The sequence below is a fragment of the Caretta caretta genome, chromosome 12 (genome assembly GCF_965140235.1).
Source record: "Caretta caretta isolate rCarCar2 chromosome 12, rCarCar1.hap1, whole genome shotgun sequence".
NCBI lineage: Eukaryota > Metazoa > Chordata > Testudines > Cheloniidae > Caretta > Caretta caretta.
In genome coordinates, this window is record NC_134217.1 from 8,072,791 (window position 1) to 8,097,642 (window position 24,852).

The 24,852-nt window shown below is 46.5% G+C and overlaps 1 protein-coding gene across 2 annotated transcripts in view; it reads right to left on the minus strand.

The window, feature by feature from the left end:
- CPNE2 (copine 2) overlaps nt 1-24,852 on the minus strand; it is a 160,942-nt gene that overhangs the window by 55,292 nt on the left and 80,798 nt on the right. For both annotated transcript variants that reach the window (XM_048816708.2, XM_048816707.2), the window contains exons 5-10: nt 21,317-21,388; nt 18,969-19,052; nt 11,750-11,839; nt 8,548-8,646; nt 2,406-2,492; nt 1,436-1,495 (exon numbers count right to left, since the gene is read on the minus strand). In XM_048816708.2, coding sequence (XP_048672665.1) covers nt 1,436-1,495; nt 2,406-2,492; nt 8,548-8,646; nt 11,750-11,839; nt 18,969-19,052; nt 21,317-21,388 — 492 coding nt within the window. The remainder of the gene's footprint in view (nt 1-1,435; nt 1,496-2,405; nt 2,493-8,547; nt 8,647-11,749; nt 11,840-18,968; nt 19,053-21,316; nt 21,389-24,852) is intronic.

Sequence of the window (24,852 nt, forward strand, 5' to 3'; positions counted from 1 at the left end):
AACTTCTCAGATCTGTAGGGAGTTAGCTGGAGCTGTCTCCAAGAATGGCTCTCTCCCACATGAGACTCCCAAGGCTTCCTGGTTCATCTTCAGGCAACACAAGACTCCAAGAACAGGGTCATTTGTAGTATTTTACAGCATTTCCACTTCAAGCTGGAACCAGGAAGTGCAGAGGCAGAGGCCAGTGTGAAAAATAGTGGGGAGAAGTTAATGGATCTTTTTCAAACCTCAAAAAAAGGGCTGGTAGTTTTGAGTGAGGGATCTGGGGGAAGTTTGATCTTCATTGATCTGGAAAACTGCTCCGTGGTTCTGATAAAAAAAAAAAAAAGTCCGTCCTCATTTCCCCCCCGTACATCCTATGAAGTAGCACTGTGGAGAATTCCAGGGACCAGACACAGAAGAAAGATCATATGTATTCTAATTTCCTGCAGGATTCCAAGCTGTTCAAACCTGAACGACAGTACATTTGCCCAGGGCAACAATGAAGGTTTGTCACATGTTGGAGAGTTAACAAATTGAGCCAAACAAAACATAGCTCAGCTCATCCAAACACGCAGGCCCAAAACGAGATGGAGAGAGGAGGTGCGGCACCTCTTGAAGAGGAAGCAGAAAAAAGGCTACTCCATACTGGGTGTACTGGGAAGCGGCTGGCTTCTTGGACCATGGACAATACCTGTGAGACATTCTGACCGACAGATACACTCCTGAGAGTATCAGAGACACGCCTGCAAACGAACGGGACTCAGAGCTGGAGAAATTCCAGCCGCCAGGGAGACCTTCTGAGAGGACTGCTTGGGTCGCATACCCAGAAAAACGTGACCGTGGATCCAGCAACAGAAATGCTTGAGTAACTATTGACCTAGGAAGCACGTACAGTCACTATGAGTGGGTGTGCGCATTCGTGATAATTATGCACAATTTGTGCCAACTGGGGTCAACAAAAACGATTTAGCGAATCCTGTCATTCTTCACGCCATAGGTGGCGCCTGAGTGAGCCTGGAGGAAGCCTGAAAGCCTTCGAATCCAAAATCAGCTCCTGATGTGGTCTCACGGGGACAAACCAGTCACTATTTATGCGGGGGCAACTCACCCTTCTTAGAAATGGGAAGAAGTTGCACTGGCGAAAAAAATCACAATGCACTAGGGTAGGTTGTGTTTCTGCTAGGGGGTTTCCGTCGGTGCAGAGACATCCGTGTAGCTCTGCTGGTGGCTAAAATCCTCGTCCTGACAAAGGTTAAGGGTGAAGACAAAGGCTTCTGAGCTACTATAAAGGACAAGGTGCTGTAGGAAGGCTAAACACAGAGAGCTTCCAATGACCTTTAAAAATGTTTGCCCAATGCGTATGTTAGTGCACGGACCCCAGCCCAGAGCTCCCGATCAATTACGTTTTTCATTCATTACACCTGATGGACAAAGAGCAGCAAAAAATACTTACAGTAAACATTAACTGGCAGCCCCCAAGGATGTAGTCCAGGAAGGAGTAATCCCTGGTTATCTGAAAGAAAGAGGAAAGAAAGACTTTCAAAGCCGCATTTCAGCACCCTTCATCATCAGTAAAGTCCTGGAAGGCTTAGAAAAAACAAAAAACATTGTGTAACTGTTGAGCAGCTGACATTTTGACCCCTTCTCTCAAACTCTTTGCTCGCGGGATGAAGCAAATGTGGAGAAATGTCTGGATTTCCTGAGGCAGCCTTTCATTTCTACATCAAAACCAAAGGTAGCGCCGTTGAAAGGTGCCCCCGTGTCAGCGGGATGACCGCCATCTTGAACTGGGCACCTCCCGAGCTCAAAATGTGGCGTGAAATCATGGCTTTATCCCCCTCAACCCTTAAGAATTATCAGGGGAGGATTACGTTTTATTTATGGCCACTCGGGATATTGCGCACGGCCTTGCAGCCTAAAACAAGTCAGGGCCAAGCCAGTAATTGCACAACTCCCCATTCCACATCCCCCTTCTTACCAGCTTGTTATTCTCCCGCTTCTGGGTGGATTCCAACAATTTCAGAAGGTCGTTACACAGACCAGAGACCTCTGCTCCTTCTCAGGAAGGTTATTGCCATAAAGCAGGGGGTGGCTTGCCACCAGAGGTGAAAGCAATGGGCACAGCAACATGTCCACTCATGCGGTCCTGCTCCACAGAAACCTTTGATACTCCACGCTCTGCCTAATTCTACAGAACCCTTCGTACCGCACTGCTGCAGCAGCATGACTGCATACCAATGCGGCGGCACGATTTTTTACGTCTTGCTGGGCGAGCAGAAGAGCGTCGCTTTACTAGTGATTTGCATCCGTTGGTCCATCATGGTTTTTCTAGTGGGATTTTGCTCCTGAACTCTCCTCCGATCTGGGCACCTCCTCCCCTCCCACCCAACAAGAGACAGGGTTTTTAAAAGCTTTGCACTCACTTTGCAGGATTTCACAATGATGACGCCGGAGTTCTTGTAATTCTTTTTCTTCTTTTGTTTTTTGGGGTTAATGCATTCTAATTCAAGCTGTAACAAACAAGACACACAGCACCCCATGTGAAAGCCAAGTTCCGACAAGGGCTGGCCATCCCATTCAGTGTAGGATAGCAACCCGGAAGTCTGGAGCTCATGGGCACGCTAGCTGATCGGTCACCTAAGTACTTCTCAGCCAACAGCTGAGTCTCCCAGTGTAAGCCAGCTGCTGCATCAACCAAAAACATCTCAGAGTAATTAATGGTTAATATTATTCTTCATTTTTAATGATTTTTCATCTTTAAAACAATAAAAAACATTTTACCCCACTGCAGCACCTTCTGCCCAGGGATTTCAGAGTGCTTAACAGGCACGAATGAAGCTTATGAGTTATCTCTATTTGACAGTGGGGGGGATAATGGCGTATGGAGGCTGAGGCCCACTTGGGTAACCTCTAGTTTTTGAGTACCCACCTGGAGAACCCTTGGGAGTGATTTATAGAGGTGCTCACACCCACTAATTTCTGTCCCCAATGTAGCACTCACCTTGGGTTATCTAAGGGGATGGGAGGAGGAGAGAAAGCCATTGCAAGTGGGGAATGGGGCATCGTTCCTTGGGAGTTCAACACACACATATGCTCTTCAGAAACCAATTCAATCCAGCAGCAATTTTTCAGCAGTGACTGGATAGGGAGAGCCTCTTTCAGAAGCAGAGATGCCATCCCAGCTTTCCCTTCAGTAGTTCTAATGATTGGTCACCCTTACTTAAAAATGTGTGCCTGGTTTCTCGTGTGAATTTGTGTTGCTTCAGCCTCCAACCCCTGAATCTCAGGATGTGTTTTTTCCCCCTTGCTAAATAGCTGCCTACAAACAGAAATCTCTTCCCTGTGCAGGTATTTGTAGACCATGGTTAAGCCACCTGTGACCCTTTTTTTGGATAGATTGAGCTTCGGAAATCTCGCATTGTGAGGCATGGTTCCCAGACCGTGAAACGTTCTTATAGGTCTTTCCGGAGCCCTTTTCCCCAGTTTCTGCAGCTTTTTTGGGGAAGCGTGGACACCAGACCCAGACGCGGCATTCCAGAAGTGGGCTCCCAGATGCCATATATAGCGGTAATACCACTACCCTACTCCTACTTGGGGCTTCCTGGCTATATATCCAACTATTGTGTGTTGGGCTGAGAGGGCTTCGCGAACATCAGTGCTTCAGAAATAAGGGACAAGCCAACGCCACATTTAAAGGAGAATAAAACTCCACCCCAGACAGAAGTCAGAGTCCTTCCCCAGGTAGGGCTGTACAGGCCCATCATGAGAATCTTTAGTGGCCGGGGTCGTGTCCAGTCTGAGTATCAGCATGTAGCAGGCTCAGTGGCATCACCAACGGTCCACATGCAATGGCAGAGCCAAGGAGGGCCATAGTGCCACCCACCCAGGGATTCCCAGAATGGCTTCTCATCCTCCAGAAAGGCACATGGGGAGACAGTTCAGTGGCCCGCAGGCACATGCAGCTTCTGGGTGCCGTGTAGCACGCTATCTCGGTTAACCACCATTGCTCATCTGCAGCTCCCTTCATTCAGCGGCCCACGTGACCCAACAGACAAACCAACCCCTGGCTAGAGTGAGCACAGAACCTGGTCACAGAATCAGACCCAGGGTTGGACATGGCCACTTGGCTTGAACCGAGACTGCCTGCGTTTGGGAATGGAGTGGGGGAAATCCTGCCACCTAACCTAACCCGAGCCTCAGTCCCAGCAGAGATGGTGCCTCAATCCCCTTCCCAGAGATTCCGTTAAAGTGCCCAGTGGGTCTAACTGGTAAGAACTTAGCTCTAATGACCAATATTCGTTTCCTTCCTCAGTGTTGGGTTGCTGGCTCCTCATCTCTGCTCTCTTTGGAGATGGAATAATTCCCTTTCAGCAGAGAGCTTGTTACTTTGTAGGGTCAATCATGTCCTTCTCGTCCCCAGATTACATCAATTTAGCTCCCTCGGCTTCAGATGTCTTGTCCTCCAGCCTTGCCTCAATTTTTACTGTCCTTCAGTTTCTCCTACTTTCTTCCCCAGATACTTTAGGGAAAAGGATAGATACCTTTCCCCTAAATGATCCCCCCGCCCCCGGGACCAGATTTTCAGAGAAGGCTCAGCTCCCCTTTGGGCACCTAAATCAGTAGCCAGATTTTGAAAAAAGCTCAGCAAAGCCGGGTTTTGAAAAGGTGGTTCTGACCCCACCACTGAGATCTTTTGAAAGAGACGTTGACCAGCTCTGGGTACTGAGCCCTTGAAAATCTAGCCCATAGCGACGCCCTTGTATGCTTAAGATCACAGCTTTATAAACATATTTCCAACATAGGGCAAAGCTGAACGGAGAAAGTATAAACCCAGCCCCTTGGCTTGGAGTTAGCAAACACAGGCATGTTAAGGGGAGTCAAGACATAGTGGGAAATTGAGTCTGGATAATATTGCCAAACAGGTGCCATGGGAGTGCTGTTGTATATTCACACAAAAAGAGCAGAGAGACACTGCTGATGGCTTCAGCTCCTGGGGTCTGCAATAAAGAGGCTGTCTGAGTTATTTACAGCAAGTAGTTGTATTAGGAGCACTGGGCACTAGACAGAGCAGAAAGCAGGAAATAGACAAGAGTCCAAGCTGGAGGAAGGCAGAGATTGATTAGTCACTGGGTAAACCAGTGTGTGTACTTGTTCTATTTATAAGCTGTTACAGAGACATGCCCCAGCCCCTTCCCCCCTTTCTCCATAAACCTTCCCTCTTCCCAGACGTATGTACAGTAAAGGTGTGTCATACACAGTAGATCTGGGAATGTCACAGTCTATCCTTTACACTGTCTTCTTGAACAGTTATTGTGTAGCAATAACTTGGCTCTCGCCAAGATCAAGATGTTATTCTCCGAGGCGGTGTACATACAAGTAAGTAGAAGGCAGTTCTTAACCTATCTGCCTCGCAATCTACGGGATAGGAGTGTTATTATTCCCATTGTACAGGTGGGGTTTTCAGTCACAGAGAGAGTAAATGACTTGCCCAAGCTCTTGCAGATAATCTGTAGCAGAGCCAGGAATCAAACCCAAATCTCTTGAGGCCCAACTTTAACCATCCTCCTTCTCTGCAGTATTGCGTCATCTCTACAAGCGGCACCACAGAGCCAACTAGTAGAAGGTTACAGGGACTATCTGTAGATGCAGGCATGGACAGGAGTGAGAGGCTACCCTTCAGGAAGAAGGACTAAGCAAAGGGAGAGACACAGAGGAAAGGAGGAGTGTGACTAGATCAGAGAGAATCCACATTATCGACAGGCATCATTCCAGACAGCCAGTAAATTAGACCTTGAGTCATCTGCAAGTGGGACCGAACTTCAGCTGCCCTAAGCACTGTGGCTCTCACAGCTTTTATAAAGAATCATAGACTATCAGGGTTGGAAGGGACCTCAGGAGGTCACCTAGTCCAACCCCCTGCTCAAAGCAGGACCAATCCCCAACTAAATCATCCCAGCCAGGGTTTTGTCAAGCCTCACCTTAAAAACTTCTAAGGAAGGAGATTCCACCACCTCCCTAGGTAACGCATTCTAGCGTTTCATCACCCTCCGAGTGAAAAAGTTTTTCCTAATATCCAACCTAAACCTCTCCCACTGAGAATATTTGGCCAAGTATGTCAGAAATCTTGTGTCATCATGTAGGTCAAGTACCAGCACATTTTCTGGGAAGAAATCCCAGGGCAGGAAATGAATCACTCAATAGTTTCCAGTTATTTTAATGAGAAACAACTTTAAAAGCTGCCTTGGTTTGGAGAGAGAATGTGGCCGGAGGGTGGGGCAGAGGCCTGGACATTTAGGTGCAGGAGATTCCTTAGCATTTGGGGGTGGTTAGAACTACGCCGATCCCAGATGCACTGCAGTGAGCAGACCTAGGGTGCATCTACACAATAGCAGGGAGCTGTAATTCCCAGTTTAGGTAGATGTACACAGACTAGCTCTGCTCGAGGTAGCGCCTAAAAATAGCAGGGTGGCGGTAGCGGCCACTTGGGCTAGCTGCCCGAATATGCACTCAGGGGAGCGGCTGGAGTTGTACGCAGGAGGGTAGCCTGTGCCACGCTGCTAATCTTAGCGCAATCGCTCGAGCAGAGCTGGGGTGGGTGTGTCTGCCCAAGCCAGCACACTTTAACACTACCCCTCCATTCCCGCCACAGGGCCAGTCTGCCGGAGGCTTTGTACGGACAAAGCCACTTGACGCATGTGTGGGGCTAGGAGCTGCTTTAATGGCGGCCTCTAAATTGTACTTAGATGCCAGATCCCAGACAAAGGAGAGTAGGGGTGCCTGTCTGAGAGAAGCTTTTAGCACCAGGTGGAAATACTCTTCTCATTATCCTGCAGCACTGGAATGGGGCGTCTTCGCTAAAACATGCACTTCTTTATGCAGCAAAGCATCTTCTGGGATTCGATGCAGGTGCAAGTGAATGGTCTGAGCATCAATTCTTTCCAGCCCTCTCAGGATATTCCCTACTGCTGTGAAGAGGGACAAAAATATGACATTTATGGGCATAGTCCCCCATGAGAACTCGACAGCAGTAGCCGGCAGGTCAATGGGAGGTCTGGGCTCATGCTATTCTGTATGTTCAGGTCTAGCTGTCAAAGGAGATGGACACTCGCTGGGTGTTAGGATGTACGTGAATTACAGGCTCCACTCTGATTCAGTCTCCCAGGGACAGTGCAAGTGGCGTTTTAAGTTATATTAAAGCAAGGACAAAATTAAATGAAAGAGAATCAGACCCCTTCAAAAAGCCCCGAAAGAATCAAAACGAGGAAATGCCGGCAGAGCAATCCAACCGGAACATGCAGGATGCAGAGGAATCTCACCGCACCAACACCCGCCCAGTTCATCTGAGATCACGGCCCAAGACCTGCGCTTCTCTGTTGGGCAGCCAACTCTGAAGCCTTCACTGGGTCTGCACAAGTCATTACACCTCTGTGCCTCAGTTTCCCTGTCTGTAAGACAGGGATCATGACGCTCACCCACATCACAGAGGAATTTGTAGGGGAGGTAATTAAGTCCTGCACAGTACTCGGAAGGTGGATGGAACTCAAGGAAGTGTTTAGTAGCAGGGTTACTGAAGTTGAACGTGGGTTTTGTAGCTAATGCAGTCGGTTGGGAATCAGGGGAAATAGGTTCGATTCCAAGCTCTGACAGACTTCCTGGGTGGGGTCACTGTCCCTCTCTGTTCCTCATATGGGATAATTCTTACCTTCTCCCACCCTGTCTGGTCTATTTAGACGGGGAGTTCTTTGGGGCGGGCACTGCCTCTCATGGTGTGTATATCGATACTGGCACTGGATTTCCTGTTCAGGTAGACAATAGTCGCAGCAGCGCGAGCGGCTAGCCAGCGGACTACACACCTAGGATCTCGACGAGGGTCACACTCAGGGTGGCTCCCACTGCCACGGCTCCCCTGCTATTTTTAGTGCGTTAGCTCAATCAGCACTAGCGTGGGTATGTCTCCTGGAGCTGGAAGTGTGGACGTACCCAATGTGTATGGACATGGCCCCGCACAATGAGGCCTAATCTTGGTGTGATTGCAGTACAAATAAATAACCACCACCCAGAACCCGTGGAAGGAAATGGAGCTCTATTATATGCCTTCATTACTTTGAACCTGCTGGCATCTAAAACAACACCCCCAAATCTCAGCCGGGCTGGAGAAAAATTGCCGTGTCATGCTGCGACAGCTGCCGTGTGACACGGAGTAGCATCATCACATCACCAGGGCTGGCCAGGTGGACACAAAGCTCAACCCCATGTGGCAGACCCCTCAGTTAGCCAAAGAGCACTTCCATCAGCAACAGGTTCAGAAACGAGGACAGGAGAATGTTAGAAAAAGAAGAGCCAACAGGGGTCATGCTTTTCAGAAATGACTAGTGATTTTGGGTGCCCAGACTCCTTAAAAGGGGCCTGATTTTCAGAGTGAGGGGAAGTGGGGGCTTTAACATTGATTTAAAGCATGAAGTCTCTCATGGGTAAGAGCCACTTTTGAAACCCTTAGCCAAGGGGACCCTGGGTTCCTCCTCCCCAAACTATTGTTCTAAAACCCGACGGTGTTTCCGCACTTACCGGCAAGGTATCTTGGGCTTCACCCATCTTGGCTACTGAGGTCTCGAACTCCCCAATGAAGTCATGTCCCCCATCACTGTCGTAATCATAACACATGACCTGGGGAAGAGGAGGGGAAGCGGTCATTCTCATGCACAGCAGAGGTGCGGGTCTTGCTTGTGGTTAGATGAGTCACGTTTACACGTTGCTTCACCCTTCAGATTTATCCTCTTTTGCTTTCCCCACTACCCCGACACTGCCTCCTGAAGGCCCTGGCTCATAACAGCCTTTCTGTCAGCCAATGAGGGCAGAGCACAGCTCTTTGGATCCTGTCAGCAACAACACTGCCTTGACCATGAAGGCAGGGATCTCCAGAGAATGACTTTAGATGCTCCCTCCTCTGGGGCCGGGATCAGTACTTAATTTGTGCCAGGGCTGGCATCTCCAGACTTGGCAGTTCATAACCCCGGCACCTCTGGACTCGCCGCGTCAGCTATGAAAGTAAAAAAATTGCTTGAGCCCCGGCACATCTGCCATTACAAATTAAGCAGTGGGCTGGGCCTATTACTAGAAATTTCCTACCGGCCGTAGGAACAGAATGAGCGCTAGTGTAGGCCAGCCTGCGGTGCTTTAACCATCAGCATGTGGTCTAACCCGACTCAGAGCAGATTTCGATGACGTGATGATGAAACCACCAGCGGCAACCAGTCCACGAGCACTGCTCCAGACTTGAAATTTCCAAAAATTCAGTTTCAGAAATGCTGTAAAAGCTTTTTTTTTTTTAAATCGATTTTACGTTTTTTCGCGACATGTCAAATTGTAGGAGGGCATTATATGCACTGCCATGACTGACGTAGCGTGTAGGATGGAATAGTTAAAATATTCTATTTTTTTAAAACCATGACAGGCAGTTGCTACTGAGTACTCACTGAAACGTCTCATCGGCTTTTCTAGCTCTAAGTGTCTCCTGAGTGTGCAGTAATGGAACAGTCCGACACGGTCGCTCACCCCTTGTGCTGATTGTAAAGGCTCTTTAGTGTAGCAGGATTGGTAGCGTCACCCGTTGTTAAGGTCATCTTACACTTCCCATTATAAAGCCCTATATCCAGTTGCTGAAAATTTTGCCAAACTTTAACCACTTAGACTGAAACTTTTAAGTCTAGGTGTCTGTCTGCCTCCGGCTGAATTTTTCTGAAAAAATGTCAGCCAAAATGGTTCAACGGTTTCCAGGAACTAGGCTGGAGAACATACTGCAGGCTACCTACGTTAAATTTTGGTGACCTTTTCTTTGCTTTGGACCAGGGACTTGAAATTGACCAGGGAGGGTGGCCTGGGTGGCATGGAAATGCCATTAGCTGGTCCTGTGAAAATCTCTCCTGCCCAAGTTATAGGTTGGCCGGGTTATAAGCCCTTGAAAAAAAAATTAAAAATCAGACTTTGCACATGCTCAGTAGAGACTTGCTAGATCTTCACAGTTAAATTCCCTGAGGATTCTGTATGAACTGAGCATGCTCCAGCCTGGGGACTGAGCAGGACGTTCCCTGCAATTGCAGCTCTGGGCTGAGCTCCAGAACTGAAAGCAAGGAGACCGACGGGTCTTTTCTGTTCTCTCAATGTCCCCCCACTGAGGCCGAGAGAATGAGAAGGAAGCTGCCTGATTTGAATGCAGAGGGGACGGGAGACAGACCTTGGGGGAAGGAGATTGGTATGGAGATCCTGGGAGGAAAACAAAGGAGATGGGAGGAAGTGGGGAGCTGAGATCAGATAAGGAGCCATGGGAAGACTAGGACTGGCTGGGCAAAGAGACTGGGAATCAGTGGGGAGACATCTGATGAGGAGCTGGGATGTAGGGGGAGAACTAGGACTGGCTAGCCAAGGAGTTGGGGCAGGGGCAGCACAACACACTGAGATTGGACAAGGGGTCCAGGGCAGGAGGTTGGGAGCCGCTGGGGAAGGAGAACATGGGGAGAGAGAACAGACAGGGAGCCGGGGAGGGGGGAGGTTAGACTGGGAATGGGAATCTGGAGGGGGCAAGTTAGGCCTGGGAGAAGAAGCCTAAGGAGTGGAGAGTGGGACTGACTAGGTGAGGAGAGTGGGAATGGGATGAGATACTGGGGTGGTGAAGAGACAGGACTGGGACAGGGATAGGTTGGAGAGCTGAAGCGTCTGTGCCCACTGGAGCACGTTCCCCTCCAGAGCCTGGAATGGAAACCAAGGTTCCCGAGTCTTACCATCCTCTGCTGCCAGCAAATAGCTGTGAAACCCCCTGGCAAAGCATCTCATCCCCCTCTAATGCTGCTCCACTAAGAATCACAACCTCCTACCACTACCTGCTTTCAGTTACGCCATGAGCTCCACTTGTTGAGGTGTGTGTGGTGGCTCTAAAGGCTCCGGGCCTGCCCATGACCCACGAGGGTAGCAAATGTGATGCCACTTGCTGGAGTTTCTGTTGCAGTTTGCCAGAAAACATTTGCTCAGCCGCTGCAGTCAGCCGATGTGACTTTAGGATGAAAAGAGACCGGTCACCCTGGGTTTATCATAGAAATGTGGCCTTGCTTCTTGGTAGCATATGAATTCCTCCTCAGCGGTTCTGGATCTGTGTTAGTTTCAGCCTCGAAGGCAGCTTCACCCTTCCTTCCCCGCCACAGTGTCAGAGGCTGAGTACCACAATGCAACAAGAAGCCAGAGCAACATAAGGGTCACTCTACAGGCAGGTCTACACTCCGGGGCTAAGTCGACCCAAGTTCCGCAACTCCAGCTACATGAATAATGTAGCTGGAGTTGACATACCTTAGGTTCGCAAAAAGAAAAGGAGGACTTGTGGCACCTTAGAGACTAACCAATTTATTTGAGCATGAGCTTTCGTGAGCTCTGATGAAGTGAGCTTCTGATGAAGTGAGCTGTAGCTCAGGAAAGCTCATGCTCAAATAAATTGGTTAGTCTCTAAGGTGCCACAAGTACTCCTTTTCTTTTTGCGAATACAGACTAACACGGCTGTTCCTCTGAAACCATACCTTAGGTTGACTTCTTCTGGTGTCTGCGCCGTGCTGGGTTGACGGGAGAAACTCTCCAGTTGACTTACCTTATGCTTCTTGTTCCGGTGGAGTACCGGAGTCAATGGGAGAGCGATCGGCAGTTGATTTATCAGGTCTTCACTAGAATGGATTGATCACCGCGCATTGATCCTCCGGTAAGTGGAGACCAGCCCCATATTGACAGTTACCTTGATCAGCTTTTCTACATCTCCATCACACAGCGACACTAAAGGCACAGTGAACGGCTTCCACACGGGATCCAACGTGTACTTAATCACCTGCGGTTTGGGAAAGAAGGAAAACGGTTCAATTAGAATGAGCCAGTGGAAGCGAAGGGTTGAACACAAAGTAAAGGCTGGAGACATGTTTTCAGCAACTTTCAACAGATAACTGGCATAAGGTTGGCATAGCTCTGCTGATGTCAGAGGCGCTCCACTGCATTACTGGGGAGCAGCCTCGCCCAGTCATGGTGGTTATCACAGACACCGTACCATCGGTCTGGTCCACATTGCCAGTCCTTTGTTGAAATTCAGCTTAAGTGGCCTCAGAAATGGCAGTTTCTTGCTTGGAAACCTTTCCTGTTGGTCAGGACACAATTTTGTAGCATTTCACATCAAAGTCTAAACCCAGGCAGATCTAATGTCTATCATCTTAGTCATCACCCATGGTTGACGCTGGGACTTCCAGAGTTAAGAGCATAAGCCTCTATAGCAAAGGAGCTAAAGAACCAATCTCCCAACTCGGAGCTATAGGACACTCACATAGAACCAGCACTGAGGGGTGCATCACAGAAGTGTAGGGAGGAGGTCATCTAGTCCAGCCCCCTGTGCTGAGGCAGGAACAAGTAAACCTAGACCATCCCGGACAGGTGTTTGTCCAACCTGTTCTTAAAAACTTCCAAAGATGGGGATTCCACAACCTCCCGTGGTAACCTGATCCAATGCTTAACTGTCCTTAGGGTTAAAAAGTTTTAAATACACAACCTAAATCACCCTTGCTGCAAACTATGCTGATTACTTCTTGTCCTACCTCGAGAACAACCAGTCGCTGTAACACACACCAAACAGCAGGCTTCACAAGCAAAGAAAACTTGCCTTCAGCCTCGCCTTTGAAAAGCTAGCAGGTAAGATTAAGACTGTATTTTTCCACACGTCTTTCGATTAATACACTTCCCATTCCTTAAGGATACACGCATAGCAGGTTTTCAGCCATGCAGAAAGGTGAACGCTAAATATGTATGGTAGTTAATTGCCTATTTATACATGAAAATTTTGCTTTCTCCAAAGCCATCAAGTGGCTTCCACTGCAACCAGAGCATTTCGGTTTGGTTACAATCAGGATTCGCATTGCTCCTGCAGGATAGGGTGAGCTTTGTCAGCAACTAGCGACGGGAACCAAGGACTGGCTTTTATTTTGCAACGATGGGTGATGCAGACAGTCCCTCGTTAGGGAACAGGAAAAAAAAACTGACATTAAGAGCACAGTTTAATGAAGGATTTGTAAACACCTCCTACATCAGGTTGGAAAGATCGGGAGGGTGGGGGAACCCACGCACATTAAGAATACAAACTGTATGGTGCCCGTATGCCGCCAGACACCAGGTCTTTGAGGTGGGTGTCTATGAAAGGATCAATGATTATTTCACCAGATGGCACCCAGCTGGGGATTCGCACCTTATTTTAAAACACGCTAACGACGGCATTACCCTACCACAGCAGACACCTCTGCTACTAAATGGGCTCAGACTAATAGCCACGAACATATCAAAAGCTGCAGCCCATAGGAACCGGCGATCACTTTATTTCTGGTACTCCCCTCCCCCCCCCCCGCCAAAAAGAGAATCTAGATATTTCAGTCATTTGGAATTCCGTTGAGAGCAGCCGTTTATTTTCCGGGCTGTTAAGTGGGACGTTATTTAAGCCCTTCAAAACGTGCACAGTTCCCCCCTCCCCTTTTCCCCCTCCTTCCCCCCCCCCCCCCCCAAGCTGCTAAAAGGAAATAAAGCTTCAATAGATTCCATTGCCGTGTACGGACTAAGCTTCGCAAACCATGTGTTTTATTTCATCTCCGGTTTCCCAATGAAATTTGCAGCAGATAATGAACACACACCGCCAAGTGGCCGACCACCAGTCAAATGGGACTCACTAAAAACATGTGTTTGAGTCGAGCTGGCCAACAAACAGAAATCGAGTTTTCCCATGGAAAATTTCAGTTTTGTAAGAGAGGTGCACTGGGTCAGAAAATTATTCCAAAATTCCCAGCCAGCTCTATTTTTCCATTCATCTGAGGTCTGAACGGATGGTCCCTGGGTTTGAAATTCTCTGTTTACCCTGGGCTTCAGCAGTCATGGGATCTGTACTGATTATTCTGTCCTTTAGTTTAAGAGCCTTGGCCAACATTTTCAAAAGCAGCCTCGGATTTTGAGTGCCCAACTTGAAACGTTTTTGAGAAGCACCAAGTATCTGCTGCTCTGGCTGAAGTCAAGGTAAGAGAATGACTACAAGTGGTCAACAAATTGGAAAATGTTTGTATTCCTTTTTTAATTAAAAAAAATAAATAAATCCAAACAGCTCTCAAAAGACCAGCACAAATCACAGAGCGGAAGTATGGAACAAGGTCTGTTTCAGATACTTCCACCATTTCCTTACTCACACCACGAATTTTTCCTATAAACAGTATTTCCCTCCCCTTTTGCTCGCAACAAATCAAGTCTATTAACTAGATTTCACCCTCCAGAAGAAGAAGAAAAAAGTTGTGAACCCAAGTTCTGAAAAGTGATTGATAGCCTAGAATAACTAATGCTTTTCAGACTAGTCCATTTTGTCCTTTTAATTATGCATTTTGTATTACGGAATCATACAAAGAAGTGGCCCATTACACCCAAATACACAATAATATTTCAACAAACTGGCTAGTATATGTCTGCAGCATCGGAATTAGAATTAGGACAGCACAACTGTGTGTCATAGGCCATATACAGAAAATAGTGGAGATTCCCCTTTAGCTCAAATGGCAGGGTGCTTTTGTGGGATTTGAATTCTATTCCCACTGTCATTATTAAGTTTTGAGGAGCTGTGTGATGTAGTGTAGGGACAACTGAATTTCCTAGATAGTCAAAAACTGTTATAATATGCTCTTTCCACATTAGGGATCAATATATTAAGTTTGAAAATATCTTTGAAAAGCCCCTACACATACAGGCCAAATATAGGCAAAGCTATTGCAGAAAGAGCCATTACAGAATAGCTTCCTGTGCAGACACACTGTTCTAGCAATAATGACTCTGCTAATTATTCTGGAATAGTGTCATGGATTGGAGCCATGGTGGTGAGGCCTTGTGGTCAGAGCACAGCCAGGCACCTGGAGGGTCACAGCCCGGGGTCAGGATCTGAGCAGGACTGGTGTGGACCGGAGCAGGGCAGGGACAAGACTGGGAACAATGCTGGAGCAGGAGCGATCACGGCTGTGGGCGAAGTGTAGACCAGCCAGTGGCCTGCTGCTACTGCTGAACTCCAAGGCAGAACTGTGGGCACCTTGAAGCCAATCGGGCAGCCCAGCCCATAAGGGGACGCTGCTGAAGCCCAGCTGGGCTCATTTACTGGCCCAAGGACTGAGCCAGCTAGCCCGAGGATCAACTGAAGGAACCCATAGTTCATGACAAATAGGGCATCCACACAGGGAGCTATTCCAGCATAGCTAAATTATACCGCAGGGGCTGCATGTGGCAGAATGTAACCATGTTCACATCCTGCAAGCTACTGTAATCATTTTTGTACAAGGCATGCCTTGTGAGGTATCAACTGAAAATTCATAATTTGCTGGTAAGTATAGTCCTGACAACATACACATGGCAACACTGTGTATGAAGTCATACTATGGTGATCTTTACCTCACCTCACAACCCTGCCCAAACTGAGGCCGGCAAAGAGCTCTGTCCTAAACAGAGGAACATGTGCTCTACTTACTTTGCACTTAAGCAGTAAACAGAACCATCAAGCAGGAAGGGACACAAAGAAAGCTCGAACAGGTGAGGGGGAAAAAGCAACAGGGAACATCCGTCCACATAGACTCTTTGTCTCCCGGTGCCCAGCTGGAAATGTTTTTCAAGAGAGGGATTGGAACTATAAAAAGGAGGAACTCACACCCCAACGCACCCCTCTTTCTCTCCCGGCCCATCGTATTCATGGCACCTGAAGCAACGAAGGAAGCATTCGCTGGACTCTGGGGGAAGGGGTCCCCAGCTACAGGGTTTGGTAAGTAAGACTGCCAGAAGCATGTGGTAAGAAACGTTGCTTCAATCTGATATAGTTTGTTAAATTAGGTATTCATATACGTCTTATCTTTATTATTCTTGAAACCATTTCGGACTTTTATGCCTCATTACTTGTACTCACTTAAAATTTAGTTCCTTGTAGTTGATAAACTTGTTTTATTGTTTTATCCAATACAGTGTGTTTAAATTGAAGTGTCCAGGAAATGCCATGGAGGCTGACAAATTGTGTGCATGTTATTCTCTTAAAGGAATAAAGGACTTAATATAATTTGTATTGTCCAGGAGCAGTACAGGACATACATCTCTGGGGGAAAATCTAAGACTGGGGGTGTGTAGGAGTCACCCTGCCACATAACCAAGGCTGGTGAGAGCCAGAGTGTAACCCAAGCGTGGATGGCAGGCTGCACCACACAAACACTCAGGGTGGGGCTTATATGATGGAAGGCTGTTTGGGAGTGGCCCAGGTGGGAGCTACTTCCGCAAGGTATTGTACGGCACCCACAGTTGTGGCGATTAGTCTGGACTGTACCCTGGTATGTCACACTATGTCATGCAATTTCCCCCATGGAGACACGGCCTTAGTCCCATTGAACTCAATGAGACTTCAGCACCTGCTTAAATGCTTTTGCTGAATCAGGGCCTAACTGGCCATTTCCCCACCAGGAACACAAGGACAGAAAGCCAAGCGGTGAGGTTCCCTGAAAGAACTAACCTGCCATAACAGAGCCTCAATTAAATCCTCAAAAGCTGAGAGAAATTGTGTCCAGACCCTGTTGTCATAGCGAAGCTGTCAGTTAACTGTCCCCCTTCCCTTCTTTGCTAAGTGGCGAGAGCCATGCGTAAGCAGCAGCCATTACCTTTGAAATGAGCTTTGGGGGTGGGGGAAAAGCAGAAGATCCTTGTTGTTTCCTCTCGTGTCTCCCTCACCTGACTCTTGCAACCACTGTGCTAAACAGTGAAGCTGAGAGAAAAGGCTTGGCACCTCAGCAAACATCCTCTCAGCGTCATTTGTCAGTGAGTCCAGAGCTTCGGCACAGCTGTACCATACAGGTGGGAAAACGGCCTCAATTCCCCTCGCCCAGGTGCCAGCCAGAGCTTTCATCTGCGGCCCTCTCATTAGGTTCCAACCCACAGCGGGTCTGCAGCCACATTCGGTGCGTACAGGGTAACGCACAAACACACGTTCTCCTCCCACAGCCTTGTTGCTGCTTGTCCTTTACACGCAAAAGCCCCAGCCCGCACCCAGAACCGGTACAACCAAAGCTAACTTTGATGTAAATGAACAGGAAATATTCCCACCTGTGACAGATGGGGTAAGGTCAGCGTAGCTCCCCTGAAGTTATTCAAACTATGCCGATTTACACCAGATGAGGATTTAGCCCAAAGCGTTTTGTACTTGTACAGGGCTTTATTTATTTATTTATTTATTTTAAAACACAAGTTGATGACTTACAAGCATGATCCCCTTTTACACATGGGGAAACTGAGGCACAGAAAGGGGACTGAATTGCCCAAGGTCAGACAGAGGTAGTGGCAAAGTCAAAAATACAAACCCGTCTCCTTAGTCCAATGCTCTAGACTCAAGACAATGGGCCAGATGCTGAGCTGGTGTGCATTGGTGTCACTCCACTTAAGTCCACAGAGCTGTGCTCTTTCATGCCAGCTGAGGATCTGACCCAACGCCTCCTCAATTAGCACATTTTAATGCTAAATTAAATGGGTCCCTTACCTACTGCTGCGACCCTTGTTCCGTCGTGGTCACCTCTCACCAGGATTAACGTGACCAGCCTGCTTCTCCCCTTTCCAGTTTATCGAAAATCCTACTGCTTCTCCTACTTTTGCTGCTCCAGCTACATTATCCCACCTTGAGTCCTTGCCTGGGCTCTTTGTTTTTACCTCAGGTTCAACCCCCTCTTCTCCATGGCTCTACACTCTTGACCCCTCTTCCAGCTCTGGTCTTCTGCAGTCCTACTCCACCGTCCCCTCCCAATCCATTCACTTTACCAGTCCTTCCGTCTTCCCCTTCCTCGCTTGGATTCATTCAGGCTGCCCCTTATAACTGGAACCGTGCTCCTGACTGCAGTGCATCCGCTCCACCTCCTTAAGACACATTTCTTACATGAAGCCTAAGTTGGTCTCCCCTCTAATCAGGCCTCCACACCCTCCTATCTGTATATTGTTACCCTGTGCTTCGTTTGATGGAATTCAAGTCATGGACTCTTTGGGCCAGGGGGAATCTCTTCTCTCCAAAGTGCTCTGCATAGCTACAACATTTAAATAATTAGGGTTTCTGATGGTCAGTTTTAACTGATAAATACCCAGGAAACCCCCTCCCCCCACAAAAACAAATGAAATCTGTATATCCAATGAACACTGAGAAAACCCCGGAAATGGTGACTTGTATCTAAGGGCCTGTCCACATGAAGCAGTAATGTGGACTACAGGGGTGTGATTTCTAAACTGTACCAACATGTTACGCATTAATTGGACTGTGCAGATCCTGCTGATGCGCACTCAACGTTCTCTAGTGCACTTTAACGTAGTACCATTTGAAACAGTATTACATTAAATTAAAGCATGCTAGGGAACATTACAGAGATTATTCATTACAGTAAAAACGACTGTAATGAGTAATGTGCAGAACATATTACCAGTTACAGTCCATACAAAGAGAAAGCCCTGAAGAAAACCCAGTCTTTGCACTTCTACACAGAGTTAAAAATTGCTAAAAATAACCTCCACCCCCAAGCCCCAGAAGCCCTAAAAATACCTTGATTATAGAATCATAGAATCGCAGGACTGGAATGTACTTTGAGAGGTCATCTAGTCCAGTCCCCTGCACTCATGGCAGGACTAAGTATTATCTAGACCATCCCTGACAGGTGATTGTCTAACCTGCTCTTAAAAACCTCAATTATATGTTTAGCTTACTTGCTGCAACTCTGACCACCACCAAGTCTCCCACTTTCCAAGTCAAACAGTCTCAGCTGGACATGGGTAGGCAAAGAAATGGACTTACAACAAGGTTCACCTGCCCTCTCACCTCTGATCAGTGATACTATCAGAAAAAAAGGTTAAGGACAAAAAAGGTACCAAGTGGCTAACCTAAAACCTCAAATACTAGTCCAACTCACCTCTGTTCTGTGGACCAGCATCCATTTCCCGTCATCGCCTGGTTTATAAAACTCTAGAAATGGATCTGACTTTCCAAACAGGTCCTGTGGAAAAATGCAATACGGGTTATACAATTATTTCCATTCCTCTGTATGATGCTCAGGCACGGGACACCCTGCAAAAGGAAAATGACACTCTCCACAACAAGTTAGAGGACTTCATAGTCCTAGTTATCTTCTGCAGGGAAGAATATAACACAGAATTAAAGTGACAATACATGGTTATTAAATATCCCCTAGCAATTTTTACAAGATTAACTGATCAGATTGGTAATAAGCACCTAGAATGGGAGTACTGATATAAAAGAGACTGGTCTTGTATTTATTTTGACCTGCACGTTGTAAGTATTAAGGGTGTGGTTTTCAAAAGCTCTCAGCGTTAGTCTGGCTCTGCTCCTATTTGAAGTCAATGATAAAACTCCACTGATGTGATGGGCACAGTGTTACAGCAATGCTAAGCCCTCTTGAAACTCACACCTAAACTCTTAGGACTTGTCTTCAGAAGTGTGGACACATTTGTAGCAGTTTCAAATTTCTAGCAAGTTAGGTTGTCCCTGTATATTTAATGGAAGGCAGCTAAACTGACAATAGACAGGTGTAAATCAATTTAAGAATGTCCACACACCCTGTTGCAACAATTTAATTACACCGGTTTAAAATCCCACTTTCAGTTCAACCACTCTGCTTAGACCAGACCCTAGTACAGGAAGTGGAGTACCTACGCAGACGGGAAAAGCTCCAAGCTCCAGTCCTTACATTGTTAGGGACACCACTCAAACGAAGAGTAACACTGGCTATCGTAAGAAGGTCTCCAAGCCCCACATTTTCAAAAGCACAGGGAGAGGGTCTGTCTTTATGAAAGAGCTCACAAACTTTATTGGGAGCCGTGAAGCTAAAATGCTGTGCAATCCTGAAGACTTGCACGGCAGAGGTATATTTAGGAAGCATTACATTAAACTCTTGCAGCCAAACAAGCCTGCAGGTAACTATTTTACCTAGAAGCCCAGAGAAATGCATAAATTCAACAAATGCAAAAAACACGTTTCCGTGTGCAATTTCACATTCACAATCCTAACAGCAACATGCCGAGTGGATTCTATAGAGAATATGCATTATATGGAGATATACCCATCTCACAGAACTGGAAGGGACCTTGAAAGGTCATCAAGTCCAGTCCCCTGCCTTCACTAGCAGGACCAAGTACTGTCCCTGACAGATTTTTGCCCCAGATCCCTAAATGGCCCCCTCAAGGGTTGAACTTACAATTCTGGGTTCAGCAGGCCAGTGCTCAAACCACTGAGCTATGCCTCCCCCTGCATGCATGCCGCATTCCATTCCACATGCAACGGGAAACCATGCAGCTGAGTTCAGGTTTAGAAAAACATCTAACGTGTTAAAAAGAAATTTAAAAATGCACAAACATCCAGGAATGAAAAGATATACACCGCAATAAGGAGCGAACAGAGCAAACCCTTTATGGTTTCTCTAGAGCAAACCACATCAGCCTTGACAGACAGATCATGAATTACTCTGGGAGACACGCCGATGCTTGTTTGTTACCAACTTTCACTCTAGCTTTAGATCCCACCCCCCGATAAAGAGCTGCTTGTTTCCTGCCAGTTTATAGACGCACACGCTCTGTGTGTATGCAGAGAGAGTATTTATAGGTACACTCACACTGGCCATAGAGAACCATATTGACACTGTTCATTACAGCCAAAACCCACAATTTAATCCATGAGCAGTCTACTTCCCATCAATGGCATTACTTGTGGAGAAAGGCATTACTCAGTGAGTAAAGGGATCAGAACCTGACCCGGAATGGTTAGAGGGAAATGCGTGTGCTGCTTAATACCCTCAAAAGACAAAACACTCAACAAAGCCGATAGAGAAAGGAAGGAAAGGGGCAACAGCAACAATGCATGAGCAAACCCTAAAACTGGAAGGGACCTCGAGAGGTCCTCAGTCCCTGTCCCCGTCCAGTCCCTCGACTGATCCCAGGGTCACAGCTCCACCCCACTGCAGCCCTTTTCATCAGCAGATCTCAAAGCAATTTTCAAAGGACATCAGTACCCCCATTTTACAGATGGGGAAACTGAGGTACAGGGAGACAAAATGACTTGCCCCAGTACCCAGCAGACCAATGATAGAGATGGAAATGGACCTCAGGTCTATTGAGTCCCAGTCCAATGCTCTATCCATTAGGGTATCGTGAGTCATTGATCCCTTTACAAGGAATGATTTTCAGGATCCCATAGCAGATAAAGAGGTTTAAACGTTTGCACGTTGGGAATAAAATGCCCACACACCTTTTTATCCAGTTTTCTGCCAGCCATGCTCAGAGTGATCACTCTGTTATCTGACAGCTCTTGGGCAGCTATCTGAAAGACAAGAGAACATTTTATTTATTTTTTAGAATGAAAATTAAATTCACTGATTAATTGCACAAGAGATTCCAAAGCCAAAACTACGAGAGAGCATGTTAGGCCTTGTTTTGTTTGTTTAATCATTTACTATTTAGCATGAGCTGCATCACTGCAAGCTGCACAAAACCTGTTCTCAAATAAACTCATTACATAGTCTAAAAATACAGCCAGAGTTAAGACTAATACCACCCTTGTCAAACTGTAGGTAATTTTACCAGTCCAGACACACGTCTATGTCCCTCCAGCCTTTTACTATAATTGTTAAACCAAAAAACAAAAAAAGACTATTGAGTTTATAAAAACCATCAACTCGTCACTCAACGGAGAAATTTACAAGGTTGATTTATACACATGACCCATAATTAAAACCATCTATGGCCCTGATCCTGCAATTGGATACAAATGTCTGCATCCATTCACCCATATGCAGCCCCACTGAACTCAGACAGACCCAGTTGCAGGATGGGCCTCCAAGTGTTGCTACTAGGATTCAGAAGGAGATATGGGGGAGTCAGAAGGAACCATCAAGGTACTTTTCTTCCCCTTCACTACTCCTCACTAGTACTGCTTGCTGTCTTTGAAACTTAAAACTGAAATCTAGTCTCCTTTACCCCTATAGCCTAAAGAAACTGGTTCTTTGTTGCTCAGCTGCTGAGTTACTTCAGTCCATCCGCCTAACACTTATTTCCAGAATCCCTGCCTCCCACTTTCCCACTCCACAGAAGATCTGACCAGATGGCTGACTCGCTCTGTTCTCTAGTCTTCCCACGTCACGCTTCAGTAGAACATCCATAACTCAAACATTGCATCCATTTGCAAATGCATGTTGGGCCATTTTCTCTTTTGTCCCATTTAGATTTCACCCAAAAAGCTTCTGTGAAATCAAACTGGTAGAAAGAAAAATAATTCCACGGGAATAATATCGCTGGCATCAAGGCAATATGTTGCATTTCCCCCCTCAATTCACCTCCTGCCCTAGCCTTGGAAAAGTGACATTGAAAATAGCTCTTTTTCTCCAACAACCTTTGCTTCCCAAAACGATTAGAATAAAAACAGAGAGTTATGGAACTTTTGTAGGGCTTGAGCCAAGCGGAGCTGGTTATCATCATAAGAACAGACATATTGGGTCAGACCAATTGTCTATCCAGCCCAGTATCCTGTCGTCTGACAGATCCATCAACCCCTGTCATCCACTCCCAGCTTTTGGAAGTCAGAGGTTTAGGGACACCCAGAGCGTAGAGTTCAGTCCCTGACCATCTTGGCTAATAGCCATCGATGGACCTATCCTTCATGAATTTATCAGATTCTTTTGTGAATCCAGCTATAATTTTGGCCTTCACAACATCCCCTGACAAGTTCCACAGGTTGACTGTGTGTTGTGTGAAGAAGTACTTCCTTTTGTTCGTTTTAAACCTGTTGCCTATTAATTTCATTGGGTGACCCCTAGTTCTTGTGTTATGTGAAAGGATAAGTAACACTTCCTTATTCACTTTCTCCACACCGTTCACGATTTTAGAGACCTCTGTCATATCTCTCCCCTTAGTCATCTCTTTTCTAAGCTGATCAGTCCCACTCTTTTTAATCTCTCCTCATATGGAAGCTGTTCCATACCCCTACGCATTTTTGTCGCCCTTCTCTGTACCTTTTCCAGTTCTAACCTATCTTTTTTCAGATGGGGCGACCAGAACCATATGCAGTATTCAGGGTGTGAGCGTACCACGGATTTATACAGTGGCATGATGACATTTTCTATCTTATTATGTATCCCTTTCCTAATGGTTCTTAACATTCTGTTCGCTTTTTTGACTGCTGCTGCTCATTACGCTGATGTTTTCAGAAAACTATCCACGAGGACTCCAAGATCTCTTTCCTGAGTGGCAACAGCTAATTTAGACCCCATCATTTTGTATGTGTAGTTGGGATTATGTTTTCCAATGTTCATTACTTTTCATTGACCAACATTTAATTTCATCTGCCATTTTGTTGCCCAGTCACTCAGTTTTGCAAGATTCCTTTGTAATTCTCTGCAGTCTGCTTTGAACTTAGCTATCATGAGTAATTTTATATCATCTGCAAACTTTGCCTCCTCACTGTTTACATAAGATCATTTTTTCCAGAGCATTTATGAATATGCTGAGGCTTTCTGAAAGTCCAAATACACTGTGTAAACTGGATCACCTAGTCCACATGTTTGTTGAGCCCCCCTCACCCCCCACCAATTTTAATAGATTGGTGAGGCTTAATTTCCCTTTACAAAAGCCATGTTGACTCCTCCCCAACATATCACGTTCGTCTACGTGTCTCACAATTCTTTTCTTTACTATAGTTTCAACCATTTCCCCTGGTACTGAAGTTAGGTTTACTGGCCTGTAATCACCAGGATTGCTTCTGCAGCCTTTTTTAAAAATCATTACATTAGGTATCCTCCAGTCATCTGTAACACAGTTAGTAGTTCTGTAATTTCATATTTGAGTCACTTCAGAACTTTTGAGTGACAACCATCAGGTCCTGGTGACTTACTATTGCTTAATCTATCAATTTGTTCCAAAACCTCCTCCACTGACATCTCAATCGGAGACGGTTCCTCAGATTGATCAGCTAAAAAGAATGGCTCAGGCGTGGGAATCTCTCCCACATCCTCTCCAGACCAATGCAAAGAATTCGTCTAGCTTCTCCGCAATGGTCTCATCTTCCTTGAGGGCTCCTTTAGCACCTTGATTGTCCAGTGGCCCCACTGATCATTTGGCCGGCTTCCTGCTTCTGATGTACTTAAAAAAAAGTTTTCTGTTAGCTTTTGTGTCCTTTGCTAGTTGCTCGTCAAAGTCTTTTTTGGCCTGCCTAATTAAACTCTTACCTTTGACCTGCCAGAGTTCATGTTCCTTTCTATTTTCCTCCGTAGAATTTGACTTTCAATTTTTAAAGGATGTCTAACCGCCTCTTTTGCTCTGCTGTTTAACCATACTTGCACTTTTTTGGTCCTCAATGTTTGTTTTTTTTTAATTTGGGGTATTGTGACGGGATCACCTCTACTAACTGCTCAACGGTGCTTCCTTGTGGCTCATCTAGGGAATTAGCTCTGCCATCTGGTCTGATGCCACTTCCTGCAGTTACTCAGCCCATCATTCCCCTCACTTACTCTGTGGCTTCTCATGAGCCAGGAGCTGCAGCTCTTTTCTCTTCATGGCTTAGCCCTCCGGCTAAGTCACATTGAAGTTCTCCCCCCTTCTGGGGTAACATCAACGTCTGCTTCCAGTCGCCTCTAAAAGGGCTATCCCTAGTGTGCCACTCCAGTAGTGACTTGTAGGGGAACCCGGGGCCAGCCTCTACATCAGGATCAACTTCTGTTGGTGAGAGAGACCTGAAGAAGAGCTCTGTGTTAGCTCAAAAGCCTGTCTCTCTCACCAACAGAATTTGGTCCA